Here is a 16,447-nt window from a genome sequence, read left to right as displayed (position 1 = left end):
AATCGGAGCAATGGCCAGCAACATTACAACTGGGCCTGGGTGATCGACGCCTAGCATGAGGTCAGTGACACTGCCAATACCGCTGTAGTCGCACATCAATGAACTCACAGAATGTTCCACCAAGCACACTCAAGTCCACCAATGGTAGCACAAGAGCAAATGTTACGTGCAAGTCACATGATGGATGTACAAATGGACAGCAGAAGTATGCTTCCAGGGATGGGTCAAGGGAGGAATATTAAACCATAACAAAACACTTCCAAAGCAGTTCACTTGGATGAAAACGAGACGTGTACAGCACAACAACGAGACACATTACCATACACTTCAGGTCACAACTTCATCTGTAGCTGTTTGTTTTGTACTTGATTGGGGGGAGGAGTAGTTGAAGATACAATTAACTAAAAAAAAAAAAAATCAAACTAATGTAATAAACTTCACAACGTATTTGTTTTAAAGGAAGCAAAGGCATGACAATTGAGTTTGGGACTCACAGGGCCAACAAAAACGAAGTGATGCAGCATTCGCAGGATGAGAAAGGCCCAAAAAATGTGCAAGCTCTGCAGAAGGAGCAGCATGCCATTGAAGAAGTAATAGCCAAAGAAGGGCTCATACGATTCCAACGATAGGATGGCAGTGCAGTGAATGATCCTACAGGAGGGAATGGGTGGAGCAAGTCATCGCAGAATGAGCACATGTTTTGTGTGAATGAATGAATGAGTGAATACGAGCACTGCGAATAAGGAATTTGTCTGTGGTGAGAGATGAGAAAGCAAACTTTTTTTTGTAGCCGGGCACTCAGCTGAACACCCAGATCCTCACCAAAAAGGGAAGATGACGAGGCGCGAGATGAGGAAGATGGGTGTGAAGATCATGAAGAGCACATGAGACGAACGTTTCCAGTCCGCATACAGGAACATTTTCGCCGACTAAGCATAAAGACAAGATGGCTCGTAAGGGCAAGGTAACCAAAATTGGAGGATTTAAGAAGATTATTTGAAGCCAATGACCGAGCACAAGCACCTCGAGGAAGAAATCGGCCACGTCGTGCACGAGCATGATGAGGGTCCCGGCTCGGATGAGGTTGACGACGTAGGAGAAGGAGATGAGAGTGATGGTTGCAAAATGGTGAATCAGCTGCTCCTTGAAGTCCTGTGAAGAACAGAGCAAGGAGACTGCAGGAAGAGATGTATTACAGGGTACCAAGTTGAACTTTGGTACTGAATGCAACTGAGATTCGCACAAAACTAGGAATGAGTGAAAGAATGAAATCGGAACAAACCTTGCGCTTTACGTCAAAGGCAACGCTGAACAGCAGGGAGAGATAAAATCCCAGCTCCAGCATGTAGTACCAGTACTGGGACACAAGCACAGACTGCAAAGAGGTACGGAGACAAAATATCATCAAAGAAGTACGGAAACAAAATATCATCAAAGAAGTATGGAAACAAAATTTCATCAAAGAGGTACGGAGACAAAATATCATCAAAGAAGTACGGAGACAAAATATCATCAAAGAAGTACGGAAACAAAATATCATCACAGAAGTATGGAAGCAAAATATCATCAAAGAAGTACGGAGACAAAATATCATCAAATAAGTACGGAGACAAAATATCATCAAAGAAGTACGGAAACAAAATATCATCAAAGAAGTATGGAAACAAAATATCATCAAAGAAGTACGGAGACAAAATATCAAAGAAGCACGTAAACAAAATATCATCAAATAAGTACGGAAACAAAATATCATCAAAGAAGTACCGAGACAAAATATCATCAAAGAAGCACGTAAACAAAATATCATCAAATAAGTACGGAGACAAAATATCATCAAAGAAGCACGTAAACAAAATATCATCAAAGAAGTACGGAGACAAAATATCATCAAAGAAGTACGGAGACAAAATATCATCAAAGAAGCACGTAAACAAAATATCATCAAAGAAGTACGGAGACAAAATATCATCAAAGAAGTACGGAGACAAAATATCATCAAATAAGTACGGAAACAAAATATCATCAAATAAGTACAGAGACAAAATATCATCAAAGAAGCACGTAAACAAAATATCATCAAAGAAGTATGGAGACAAAATATCATCAAAGAAGCACGTAAACAAAATATCATCAAAGAAGTACGGAGACAAAATATCATCAAAGAAGCACGTAAACAAAATATCATCAAATAAGTACGGAAACAAAATATCATCAAAGAAGCACGTAAACAAAATATCATCAAATAAGTACGGAAACAAAATATCATCAAATAAGTACGGAAACAAAATATCATCAAATAAGCACGTAAACAAAATATCATCAAAGAAGCACGTAAACAAAATATCATCAAATAAGTACGGAAACAAAATATCATCAAATAAGCACGTAAACAAAATATCATCAAAGAAGCACGTAAACAAAATATCATCAAAGAGGTACGGAGACAAAATATCATCAAAGTACAGAGACAGAGAAGCGTTGGTCAAAATGAGGAAACCGTTTTGTTCACGGTACAACGCACACACTCGTTAAAACGAATAATCTGAGAATGTTGATAAAACAACAGGCAAGGAGTAACAAATAAATTTTTCATTGGGATCATTTCAGAGAGTGAAACAATTACGGTTCCCGGAGGGAGGCATCAAGTGTTTAGTCTTGGTGTCCCGCATTTTGAAGAATAATTTTCCATTATTTAATATTTTTAAATATTTTAATTTTTCAATATTCTCAATTATTGATTTTTCCCCAATTTTTAATTATTTAACTTTCGATTATTTTTTCCCCCAATTTTCAATCATTTCATTTTTCCATTATTTAATTATGGTTCCTTGAGGGAGGAATTAAGTGTTCAAAGCGTTTAGTCTTGGTGTCCCACTTTTTGAAGAATAATTTTTCCATTATTTAATATTTTAAAATACTTTAATTTTTTAATTCTCCATTATTGATTTTTTTCCCCCAATTTTCAATCGTTTAATTTTTCCATTAATTAATTATGGTTCCTGGAGGGAGGAATTAAGTGTTTAAAGCGTTTATTCTTGGTGTCCCACTTTTTGAAGAATATTTTTCCATCATTTAATTGGGATTGTTTTATTGATAGTGGAATTATTCATTGTGAGTGTTTTATTAAAATTTGTCTCAAAGACCATTTGAGGCTCCCATTGTGCAATTCAACAAAAAATCAGGAATTTCTAAACGACTTCATTCTTCAAGTAAGGCAGTTCGAACTTGCAAAATGATCTTGCAATAAATAATTCTTAATAATAACAAGAATGACTGCACTGTAGTCACAACCTCCGACAAAATCCGGTAACAAGCTGATTGGGAAACACGCATTTGGAGCACTCTATGAGCACATGTATCGATCAGCTGTCTCCGTGCCTTGGGCTTGTTTGGGAGAACTATCTGGGGCTACTATACAAATAACAACAACAGCAATGCGAAGCTCTTGTAGACCTGCGCCCTGTGACAAACACTCGGGATAAAAAGGATATTTGTTATTCCGACCAAATAACCGAACGATAATGAAGCTTCCATTGTACAAAAATACAATTTGTGCTTGTGGCCTCCACGCCTTTTCAAACAGCTTTCTCTGGCCTCGTACCTGAGTGGGATAGTTTGTCCAACAAGACTTCAGATTCCAGAACCAGGGTTTCTGAGAAAACACACACACACACACACACACACACACACACACACACACACACACACACACACACACACACACACAATTCAAAATATTCCTTCAATTGGAGTCATCACAACAGTCCGAGTCACACACAGCATGATCAAGGCAAACAGCATCCATACACATAGAAGAATCAGAAATAGGTAAAAACCTGTACTCAACGAATGGGCAAGAATGTTATCAGTTTAGTGAAGAGAATGAACAAAACCTCCTCTACCTGGTTCAAAAACTACTTTGGCGTCTTAAAAATTCACAAGCTCTGAAAGGTGTAGTCGACAATGCCACTCCTGGATTACAAAACGTAACAAGAAAGAGCAATCGGAGATTGCAGACCCTCGCCAGGACGTGTTTTAGTGGTTTTTAAGGCTTTTTAAGGCTTTTGTGTTAAAACAAATATGGCGGCTGAACCACGTGACCGATGACGTCATCAGTTTTTTTTCTCCACCAATTTATCCCTGTCCCGAGATCCCGAGATGACGCTCAATAAATTTCATCTTGATCGGATGAAGTTTTGTACTTGTCGAATTATGACGTCATAATGGAGGAACCTATGACATCATCATTAACATATTTTATTCCCCATGGAGAGTTCTTTACAATGATCAATGTCTTAATTTTTTTTCCACTTTCGGAGATATAGAGCCTAGAGATGCAAGGTTTTTTGGTTTTTCCAAGATGGCGCCTGTACCATGTGACCTATGACGTCATAGTCATAATATTCTACAGGTGAAGTTGCACCCATGGTGAAAATTTCCTGTCAATCGGACCAATGGTTGCACAGAAAATCATATTTATTCTGTGCAGACAAACAGACAGACAGACAGACTCAAATGCAATACCCTATCCTCTGGCGAGAGTGTTAATACTTCACACAATTAATGTTGCACAGAGGTGATGTTATGGAGTCCCTGTGAGTCCCAACTACTTAACGTGTCGTCTGGGAGTTCTCGTCTCAAATCCGAATTGGTTTGCCAGTTGAACGTGACATGTACTCAGACTCATGCAGGCCGATCCAATTACAGGTCAGCTAGTTAACGAGATAACTAGCTAACTAGAATCAGCGATTTCATTACCAAGAATCAGTCCTGACTAGAGAAACAGAAATAACGTTTGCATTCATTCGACGTCGACATCAAAATGTGCTTCCGTAACCTGTCATTACCGATGGTGGGTGGAGGTTATGTTTTCACCCCTGTCGTCTGTCTGTCTGTCTGTCTGTCTGTCTGTGAACAAAATATCTCAAAAAGTTGTGGACATATTTGGACGAAACCTGGCAGAGATGTAGCGTATGTGACAAGGACGAAATGATTAGATTTTGGTGAAGATCCGGATCCGGCTAGTAGAATTTTTTAAAAGTTATTCTTCATCATTGTGAATATGAAATGAATGATCGTTTTAAGGCCATTTTCCCCGCTAGAGCGGGGGTTGGCCTTGCGGGCCCCATGACAATCATGGTTCCCTGTTTGAAGCAATGTTTTTATGGCCGGATGCCCTTCCTGACGCCAACCCTTGGTCGCCTCTTACGATGCGCAGGGATACGGTGTACCTATTCTAAACTGGGGTACACACCAGGTATTCTTCATCATTGTGAGATTGGGTCAAAAACGATACATAGCAGGATATCTCAAAAAGTTGTGGACAGATTTGGACGAAACTTGGTGGACCGGTTGGTAGGTGAGAAGAACAAACCGATCAGATTTTGCTTCACGTCCGGATGCAGATCCGGCCTATTAGTGAATTCAAAACGCAAACTGTTCAGTTTGGTGGAGGTATGTGCTCTACCGAGTGCCGTTCTAGTTTCCTAAAGTGACAAACCGATTACGAGTGCTCGAGAAACAAGAGTGACATGACTCTCTGATGAACAAGGTCCTGGCCTAACATAAGAACGCCGGTGATAGTCGATAGAGGGAGAACACAACCTCTGGTGAATGATTCAACTATTTTGAGCTGTTACATGAGCCTTAACTCTGTATACACCAAAATATGAATATCAAAACCGCCACCATGGATTGTACACTGAATTTGTCTCCTTACAATCTCAATCGTTTACATTCATCTCGGTTTTAATGTGCACCAAAAAGTAGTGATTGGATTTGGATTTTCTAGGGTGAAAGACTTCAAAGAATTCTCAATGATCAAAAATTTGAAGAGACTAATCTTATAAGAGAGATGATGTGGAAAGCTCGACGAACGCATTTGGCTTCCCAAAGGATAATTTTTCCAGGCCCATATGACTCATGGTGCACATGCAAAAGCAACATTCCATTATGATTACTCTTATTCAACAGCTTTGAGCTCTCAAACTATTCGATTCCAAAACTGTAACAGAACATCCGCAGAGGTGTCTTTCTGGACAGTGACAAAGGCATATAAATATGCTTTGGAAGAGTGTTTGGAGGACGAGGAGAAAAGCTTCTACAAACGGGGATTTAAAATGTTCCGTAAACTTTGGAGGAAGTCCTGACCATATGGAACACTTGATTGAATATACGCACTCGAACCTTCAATTCATCAGTTCCTTCCTCTAACCTTAAAACTTTACAAAAAAGCTTCTGGCCTGATTTCAAAAGTTGTCAATCCCAGCACCAGATAAGCTGAGATTATTTTTAAAATGCATTAAATGATACAATATTGTCGTGTGACTCCCCCTTGGTTAATACCGGTTAGTCACGGATAGCCAAAGCAAGCTTTTAAACTCATAAGGCGATGCCCAAATGCGGATTTCACTATATATGCGTGGGAGGAAGAAAGAAGAAGAGGAGGCTGAAGCTTACCTGTCGCGATCCCGCTGGGCAGTCTTCAAACCTGCGGGAAATAACTCACACGAAAACGGATTTTAAATGTACAAAAATAAACAGGTTTATTAAACGAAATACCAGTAACAAGAAACGTGACGGTAAATCAAATTCCTAATCGGGACGTCCCCACACCAGACTTATAACACAGACGAAGGGAGAAAAGAACGTTGGAAAATAATGGTGTGATTTATGGTGCACTTAGCTCAACTCGCTCGGTACGTCGTCAGCAATCGTCCAGGCCCAGCGCGCAGTCCCGACGTGGCTCCGGTGTTGGCGGGAAGCCGCTCGTCGTTTGGCGCGAGCGCGCAAAGTCAGGCCTCCGTTCTCCTCGCACGCCAAAGGATGGCGTCAGCAAGAGAGTCGAAGACCAGGGGTGAGCCAGAGGCAGGAACGTTGAGGGACAAAGGAAGATGCGAGAGGCGAGGAAGGGCAAAATGCAGGCGTGAAGGGCAAACGGCAAGGGTCCAGGGTCAATGAGCAAGGGCGGAGGGCAAGAAGAAGAGAAGAGAGAATGTCGGCCAGGGAGTTCTTTTATCGGCGCCTCGTGACGTCACCGGCGCTTCTCCTCCACTCAGCGCAGTCCAACACTACCTTGTCCAGTTCTCCACCTATCAGCGCGCAGTCTGCCTCTGACGTCAGCGGTGGTCTTTGCCAATCGGCAAGCTGCTTACTGCTCCTCCTTCTTTCCCCAATCGGTGAGTCCTTCTTGCTCCGCTCTGGCCAATAAGCGAGTCCCTCCTTAACCTGGCCTTCTGGTTGGTCGACTCCTGCCCAATAGTGAGTGGCTTCTTGATCCGCCCTGGCCAATCACGAGTCTCCGGGGCATGTCTTCGGCCTGCTTGAGCTAGATGTGCTTGCCAGGCGGGATTGGTACTTGATGCCTGGCTTCCGGTTGGGTTTTATTGTTATTACCCTCGCCAGAGGAGAGGGTATTGCATTTGAGTCCGTTTGTCTGTCTGTTTGTTTGTCTGTTTCTCCGCACAGAATAAATATGATTTTCTCTGCAACCGTTGGTCCGATTGACAGGAAACCGGTATGTTGATCAGTTGGTTTGTCTGTTTGTCTGTTTGCAGCACTACGTCTACACCGTTGCACGTAGAATCGCCAAACTTTGCACACGTATTTGTTTTGCCGTGGAATAGACTGTGCCCAATTGATGACGCCATTGGTCGACAATTTAGACATGGCTCATTGTAAAGAACTCTCCATGGGGAATAAAATATGTTAATGATGATGTCATCGGTCACGTGGTTCGGCCACCATCTTGGAAAAACCGAAAAATTTATCACCTCTATATCTCCGAAAGTGCTGAATAGAAAAAATTGAGACATGGCTCATTGTAAAGAACTCTCCACGGGGAATAAAATATGTTAATGATGATGTCATCGGTCACGTGGTTCGGCTGCCATCTTGGAAAAACGGAAAAACTTTGCACCTCCATATCTCCGAAAGTGCTGAATGGAAAAAATTGAGACATGGCTCATTGTAAAGAACTCTCCTCGGGGAATAAAATATGTTAATGATGTCATCGGTCACGTGGTTCGGCTGCCATCTTGGAAAAACAGAAAAACTTTGCACCTCTATATCTCCGAAAGTGCTGAATGGAAAAAATTGAGACATGGCTCATTGTAAAGAACTCTCCATGGGGAATAAAATATGTTAATGATGATGTCATAGGTGCCTCCATTATGACGTCATAATTCGACAAGTACAAAACTTCATCCGATCAAGATGAAATTTCTTGATCATCATCAAGGAATAAATTAGTTTAGAAAACAAATAATGACGTCATCGGTCACATGGTTCAGCCGCCATATTTGTCCAAAATGGCCGATAAAAAAGTACATTCCGGCAAGTCCTCGGTCTCTGACCGATTTTTCATCTGTTTGTTACTTGCCGGAAAAGATTCCGGCAAGTTTGTTGATCTGTTCGTCTGTCTGTTTGCAGCACTACGTCTACACCTTTGCACGTAGAATCGCCAAACTTTGCACACATATTGGTCTTGCCCTGGAATAGACTGTGCCCAATTGATGACGTCATCAGTCACGTGGTTCAGCCGCCATATTTGTCCTAAATGGCCGATAAAAAAGTAAATTCCGGTAAGTCCTCGGTCTCTGACCGATTTTTCATCTGTCTGTCTGTTTGCAGCACGTCTACACCGTTGCACGTAGAATCGCCAAACTTCGCACACGTATTTGTCTTGCCCTCTAATATACTGTGCCCAAATGATGACGTCATCTGTCACGTGGTTTGGCCGCCATCTTGGAAAAACCGAAAAACTTTGCACCTCCATATCTCCGAAAGTGCTGAACAGAAAAAATTGAGACATGGCTAATTATAAAGAACTCTCGATGGAGAATAAAATATGTTAATGATGACGTCATCAGTCACGTGGTTCGGCCGCCATCTTGGAAAAACCGAAAAACTTTGCACCTCCATATCTCCGAAAGTGCTGAATAGAAAAAATTGAGACATGGCTCATTGTAAAGAACTCTCCATGGGGACTAAAATGTTAATGATGACGTCATCAGTCACGTGGTTCGGCCGCCATCTTGGAAAAACCGAAAAACGTTATACCTCTATATCTCCAAAAGTGCTGAATAGAAAAAATTGAAACATGGCACATTGTAAAGAACTCTCCATGGGGAATAAAAGATGTTAATGCTGACGTCATAGGTCACGTGGTTCGGCCGCCATCTTGGAAAAACCGAAAAACTTAGCACCTCCATATCTCCAAAAGTGCTGCATAGAAAAAATTGAGACATGGCTCATTGTAAAGAACTCTCCATGGGGAATAAAATAGGTTAATGCTGACGTCATCGGTCACGTGGTTCGGCCGCCATCTTGGAAAAACCAAAAAACTTAGCACCTCTATATCTCCAAAAGTGCTGAATAGAAAAAATTGAGACATGGCTCATTGTAAAGAACTCTCCATGGGGAATAAAATGTGTTAATGATGACATCATCGGTCACGTGGTTTGGCCGCCATCTTGGAAAAACCGAAATACTTTGCACCTCCATATCTCCGAAAGCGCTGAATAGAAAAAATTGAGACATGGCTCATTGTAAAGAACTCTCCATGGGGAATAAAATATGTTAATGATGACGTCATCGGTCACGTGGTTCGGCCGCCATATTTGTCCTAAATGGCCGATAGAAAAGTAAATTCCGGCAAGTCCTCGGTCTCTGACCGATTTTTCATCTGTCTGTTTGTCTGTTTGCAGTACTACGTCTACACCGTTGCACGTAGAATCGCCAAACTTTGCACACGTATTTGTCTTGCCCTCTAATATACTGTGCCCAAATGATGACGTCATCGGTCACGTGGTTTGGCCGCCATCTTGGAAAAACCGAAAAACTTTGCACCTCCATATCTCCGAAAGTGCTGAACAGAAAAAACTTGAGACATGGCTCATTATAAAGAACTCTCGATGGAGAATAAAATATGTTAATGATGACGTCATCAGTCACGTGGTTCGGCCGCCATCTTGGAAAAACCGAAAAACTTTGCACCTCCATATCTCCGAAAGTGCTGAATAGAAAAAATTGAGACATGGCTCATTGTAAAGAACTCTCCATGGGGAATAAAATGTTAATGCTGACGTCATCAGTCACGTGGTTCGGCCGCCATCTTGGAAAAACCGAAAAACATTGCACCTCCATATCTCCGAAAGTGCTCAATAGAAAAAATTGAGACATGGCTCATTGTAAAGAACTCTCCATGGGGAATAAAATATGTTAATGATGACGTCATCGGTCACATGGTTCGGCCGCCATATTTGTCCTAAATGGCCGATAAAAAAGTACATTCCGGCAAGTCCTCGGTCTCTGACCGATTTTTCATCTGTCTGTCTGTATGCAGCACTACGTCTGCACTGTTGCACGTAGAATCGCCAAACTTTACACACATATTTGTCTTGCCCTGGAATAGACTGTGCCCAATTTATGACGTCATTGGTCACGTGGTTCGGCCGCCATCTTGGAAAAACCGAAAAACTTTATACCTCTATATCTCCAAAAGTGCTGCATAGAAAAAATTGAGACATGGCTCATTGTAAAGAACTCTCCATGGGGAATAAAATAGGTTAATGCTGACGTCATCGGTCACGTGGTTCGGCCGCCATCTTGGAAAAACCAAAAAACTTAGCACCTCTATATCTCCAAAAGTGCTGAATAGAAAAAATTGAGACATGGCTCATTGTAAAGAACTCTCCATGGGGAATAAAATGTGTTAATGATGACATCATCGGTCACGTGGTTCGGCCGCCATCTTGGAAAAACCGAAATACTTTGCACCTCCATATCTCCGAAAGCGCTGAATAGAAAAAATTGAGACATGGCTCATTGTAAAGAACTCTCCATGGGGAATAAAATATGTTAATGATGACGTCATCGGTCACGTGGTTCGGCCACCATATTTGTCCTAAATGGCCGATAAAAAAGGAAATTCCGGCAGGTCCTCAGTCTCTGACCGATTTTTCATCTGTCTTTGTCTGTCTGTCTGTTTGCAGTACTACGTCTACACCGTTGCACGTAGAATCGCCAAACTTTGCACATGTGTTTGTCTTTCCCTGGAATAGACTGTGCCCAATTTATGACATCATCGGTCACGTGGTTCAGCCGCCATCTTGGAAAAACCGAAAAACCTTGCACCTCTATATCTCCGAAAGCGCTGAATAGAAAAAAATGAGAAATGGCTCCTTGTAAAGAACTCTCCATGGGGAACAAAATATGTTTATGATGACGTCATAGGTTCCTCCATTATGACGTGATAATTCGATAAGAACAAAACTTCATCCGATCAAGATGAAATTTATTGAGCATAATCTAGGAATAAATTAGTTTAGAAAAGAAATAATGATGACGTCATCGGTCACGTGCTTCAGTCACCATATTTGTTTTAACACAAAAGCCTTAAAAACCACTGAAAATACATCCTGGCAAGGGTTTGCAATCTCTGACTGCTCTTTTTCTTGTTTATGTTGTAATGACCATTCTCACTAGTGTCTATTGCGGTGCCATAAATGACAAAGGATAAACCACATACGGCAAGACTTACAAGGGATAATTTACCCTTATGCCCTAATCTAGATAGCATGCTCCGCCAGCTCGTGATGGGGACAAATATACAACTTAATCCGACATTCGGCTCAACAGGTCCTCTACTTATTACATGGGGTGGTTCTTCTTCTTCACCACAGTCGGAGCATGATACCTACCTGACTACATATCACTACCCCCACAGACATAACACAATAGTGTTATAATGAAGTGTCACATGACGAGGGAAGAACGAGAGTTGAGAGTTAGCACTTACATCTACGAGGACCCACAAGCCGGTGCAGAAGGCGATGATGTAGAATGTAAAACGCCAACTGTCATGGCAGGGAGGGCAGGGGAAACAGATCATTATTCCATTGGACGCCAAGTGATGTCGTAGCTCCAAACAACTTTTTCTGTCAGAATTTCTGGGTTTTTTTTTGATTTTGCATAGAAAAAGAAACATTCTCAGTGCAAATTGTGACATCAGTCAGAGTTTGCACCCAACAAAAACGAACCAGCTTGCGCTTCGCTTCATCTTGAGGACGTTTTCCCTTCTACGGGCCGGCAAGCCAAATAATGCGAACCGCCGGAAACCAGAATAATGGTGCACAAGCAATTGTAATCATGCCATGTACATACATACATACATACATACATACATACATACATACATATACATACATATATATATATATATATATATATATACTGAAACGCAAAAGAAACTTACCACCTTTGAAACCTTTAAATATCAACAATAACACTGCGTGTAGTAAATGTGTGAACTTATTTGTGGACAATAGTGTCCTCACAGTCAGACAAAACGGTCACGGATGGTCACTTGAACCTTCAATGGTCACTTCATAGCACAGCTGTTGAACAGCCGTTTTGACTGTCGGTGATTAGCCAAGGGGTACGGGATGATTTTAATGAGCTGCACGTGATGTCTTGATATTGGCTTTAAAAAGGCCAGTGCAAAATGGGCATTTCAATCAACATGCCACGATTGTCAAGGGATCAACGACAGCGTGCCCTGGGCATGCTGCAAGGCGGACTGAGCTACCGTGAGGTGGCACGTCGCCTTGGCCGTTCACACCAGACGATATCGGCCCTGGTGGACAGAGACACCCTCCACAACTCTGCAGATGACAGACCTCGATCAGGGAGGCCAAGAGTCACCACTGCAAGGCAGGACAGGCAGATGGTCCGAAGTCACCTGCGGGATCGATTCCGTCCAGCATCCCGCACTGCGGCAGACACTCCGGGGCGTGCAAACCCACGGATCTCCAATGATACTGCACGAAGACGACTGCATGACTATGGTCTGACTGCCAGAAGACCATACAGAGGCCCCATGATGACGGCTGCCCATCGCCGCAACCGACAGAGATGGTGCCAGCAGCATCAGCGGTGGACCTTGGCGCAGTGGAACGAGGTCGCTTTCAGCGATGAGTCAAGGTTCTGTGTGGACAGTCCTGATGTGCGTGAGCATGTCTGGAGAAGAACTGGCGAGCGATATGCCGATTGTTACGTGCGTCAAGCCAACAGGTGGGGTGGCCCAAGTGTGATGGTGTGGGCCGCCATATCAGGCCGGTACAGGACGCCACTGGTGGTTGTGGATGGGAATCTTAACGCCCAGCGGTATGTGGATAACATCCTGCGACCTCATCTGCTGCCATTCCTGCTAGACCACCCAGAACTGAGAACCTTTCAGCATGACAACGCTCGTCCCCATGCTGCTCGCTTTACCACTGCATTTCTCCAAGGCAAGAACATCAACACCATGCAGTGGCCTGCACTCTCCCCTGACCTGAATCCCATAGAGCACCTGTGGGATGAGCTTGGGAGACGCGTAGTTGGCAGGGCCAGGCCACGGGCAGAGCTGCTTCAGACATTGAGGACTGAGTGGGACAGAATCCAGCAGCAATCCATCCAAAGACTGGTCGGCAGTATACGCCGACGATGCACTGCCTGTATCCAAAACAATGGTGGCCACACACGCTATTGAAAGGGGACTGACATTGCACCCTGTTCTGTTCTGTACTGTAGAACAAACTGATGAGATGGTGTATCTTGGTCAAAAACTTGACATGTCATCAATAAAATGCCAATGTTTCAATTAGCAATTGTTGGTTTGTTTTATTTTGAACTGTTACAATTTTATGACATTTCAAACAAGTGGTAAGTTTCTTTTGCTCTGTATGGTCTTCTGGCAGTCAGACCATCGTCATGCAGTCGTCTTCGTGCAGTATCATTGGAGATCCGTGGGTTTGCACGCCCCGGAATTTCTGCCACAGTGCGGGATGCTGGACGGGATCGATCCCGCAGGTGACTTCGGACCATCTGCCTGTCCTGCCTTGCAGTGGTGACTCTTGGCCTCCCTGATCGAGGTCTGTCATCTGCAGAGTTGTGGAGGGTGTCTCTGTCCACCAAGGCCGATATCGTCTGGTGTGAACAGGCAAGGCGACGTGCCACCTCACGGTAGCTCAGTCCGCCTTGCAGCATGCCCAGGGCACGCTGCCGTTGATCCCTTGACAATCGTGGCATGTTGATTGAAATGCCCATTTTGCACTGGCCTTTTTAAGGCCAATATCAAGACATCACGTGCAGCTCATTAAAATCATCCCGTACCCCTTGGCTAATCACTGACAGTCAAAACGGCTGTTCAACAGCTGTGCTATGAAGTGACCATTGAAGGTTCAAGTGACCATCCGTGACCGTTTTGTCTGACAGTGAGGACACTATTGTCCACAAATAAGTTCACACATTTACTACACGCAGTGTTATTGTTGATATTTAAAGGTTTCAAAGGTGGTAAGTTTATTTTGCGTTTCAGTATATATATATATATATATATATATATATATATATATATATATATATATATATATATATATATATATATATAATCCTGTCCAATAACAGCGATCTACAGAGAAGGTTTCGATGATAGAAAATTGTAATTAAAAAATATAAAACTTCACCTTACAAAACACGAGGTTCTTAAGTGAACAAACCTGTATAAGGAATAAATATACATATATATATATATATTCTTTCATGTTCTTCATATTATTTTTGGTACATGGATATTTTGAGGCTGCAATGTAAATATATATATATATATATATATATATATATATATATATATATATATATATATATATATATATATATATATATATCTATATATATATCTATATATCTATATATATATATATATATATATATATATATATATATATATATATATATATATACATATATATATATATCTATATATATATCTATATATCTATATATATATATATATATATATATATATATATATATATATATGTATATATATATGTATATATGTGTGTGTGTGTGTGTGTGTGTGTGTGTGTGTGTGTGTGTGTGTGTGTGTGTGTGTGTGTGTGTGTGTGTGTGTGTGTGTGTGTGTGTGTGTGTGTGTGTGTGTGTGTGTGTGTGTGTGTGTGTGTGTGTGTGCGCGTGTATCTCAATATCATGATTTGCACTTTAAAATTGCACAGGAAAATAATAACTAGAAAGAGCAATCAGAGATTGCAGACCCTCACCAAGACTTGTTTTGTGTGGTAAATAAATGGAAGGATGTATTAAATGAAAGGTCTAAATAGTCTTGTTGTAAAGGTCAAATGGTCTGAAGGTCGAAAGGTCTGAAAATGTCTAAATGGGTCTCAAAGGTCGGTCAAAATAGTCTAAAGGGTCTTAAAACGAAGGGGTCTAAAGCATGGAATTTAAGGTGTAAATTGTCTTAAAACGTCTAAAAGGGTCTAAAAGAAAAGAGGGTACAAAGGGTATTAAAATTTCTGAAAAGTGTGAAGGTCTAAAAAGGTAAAAACGAGTCTTGGAGGTTCTAAAGGGCCTAACAGGATCTAAAGGGTCTAAGGGTTCTAATGGGTGTAATGGGGTCTATGGGGCATAATGGGGTCTTAAGGGTCTACCTGATCTTAACATTCTACAGGATCTTAGGGATCTAACAGGGTTTTGTGAGTCTAAAGGGTCGGAGGGTTGTGGGTGGCTTTAGGGGTCCAATGTAATTCATACACCAACTCACGGTCTATGCGGACAAACATACAAACAAACAGACAGACAGACAAACAGACCCAGCTTCAATACCCTCTTCCTCTGGTGATATTAATAATAATGAGTAAACCTATGATCACCTCTCCTTTTCTCACATTCCTCCTTTCCCCAATCATCTGGCAGGATCCAAACCTCTATCCACCAACATTCACCTGGCAGGTTCCACACCTCCATCCACCAACATTCACCTGGCAGGTTCCAAACCTCTATCCACCAACATTCACCTGGCAGGTTCCACACCTCTATCCACCAACATTCACCTGGCAGGTTCCACACCTCTATCCACCAACATTCACCTGGCAGGTTCCACACCTCTATCCACCAACATTCACCTGGCAGGTTCCACACCTCTATTCACCAGCATTCACCTGGCAGGTTCCACACCTCTATCCACCATCATTCACCTGGCAGGTTCCACACCTCTATCCACCAACATTCACCTGGCAGGTTCCACACCTCTATCCACTAACATTCACCTGGCAGGTTCCACACCTCTATTCACCAGCATTCACCTGGCAGGTTCCACACCTCTATCCACCAACATTCACCTGGCAGGTTCCACACCTCTATCCACCAACATTCACCTGGCAGGTTCCACACCTCTATCGACCAACATTCACCTGGCAGGTTCCACACCTCTGTCCACCATCATTCACCTGGCCTCGCAGAATTTCTTTGTGACATTTGAACGATCCTGGTTGCGCCTTTGGCGAAACCAACGCTCAACCCTCCTCAATGACCAATCAGAGCGTTTGGCCAATCCTTCAAGCTCCCCCTGAAAATATGAAAAAACAAACAAGAATAATGACCA

General features: G+C 42.2%; 2 protein-coding genes across 4 annotated transcripts in view; one reads left to right on the top strand and one right to left on the bottom strand.

The window, feature by feature from the left end:
* The window catches only part of SUB1 (SUB1 regulator of transcription), a 991,845-nt gene that overhangs the window by 470,879 nt on the left and 504,519 nt on the right, over window positions 1-16,447 (top strand). The window lies entirely within an intron of this gene.
* Window positions 1-16,447, bottom strand: part of LOC137422066 (ceramide synthase 2) — a 90,017-nt gene that overhangs the window by 1,470 nt on the left and 72,100 nt on the right. For 2 of the 3 annotated variants that reach the window (XM_078772951.1, XM_078772950.1), the window contains exons 4-10: window positions 16,293-16,411; window positions 11,801-11,858; window positions 3,602-3,652; window positions 1,283-1,375; window positions 1,024-1,152; window positions 823-929; window positions 495-651 (exon numbers count right to left, since the gene is read on the bottom strand). In XM_078772951.1, the coding sequence (XP_078629077.1) occupies window positions 495-651; window positions 823-929; window positions 1,024-1,152; window positions 1,283-1,375; window positions 3,602-3,652; window positions 11,801-11,858; window positions 16,293-16,411 (714 nt within the window). Of the gene's footprint in view, window positions 1-422; window positions 652-822; window positions 930-1,023; window positions 1,153-1,282; window positions 1,376-3,601; window positions 3,653-11,800; window positions 11,859-16,292; window positions 16,412-16,447 lie in introns of those variants that run through there. The other variant, XM_078772949.1, reaches the window with a different exon arrangement.

The sequence above is a fragment of the Myxine glutinosa genome, chromosome 2, assembly GCF_964187855.1.
Source record: "Myxine glutinosa chromosome 2, kmMyxGlut1.1, whole genome shotgun sequence".
Classification (NCBI taxonomy): Eukaryota; Metazoa; Chordata; class Myxini; order Myxiniformes; family Myxinidae; genus Myxine; species Myxine glutinosa.
Note: the sequence above shows the minus strand (reverse complement) of the source record. Positions and strands in the feature narration are given on the sequence as shown.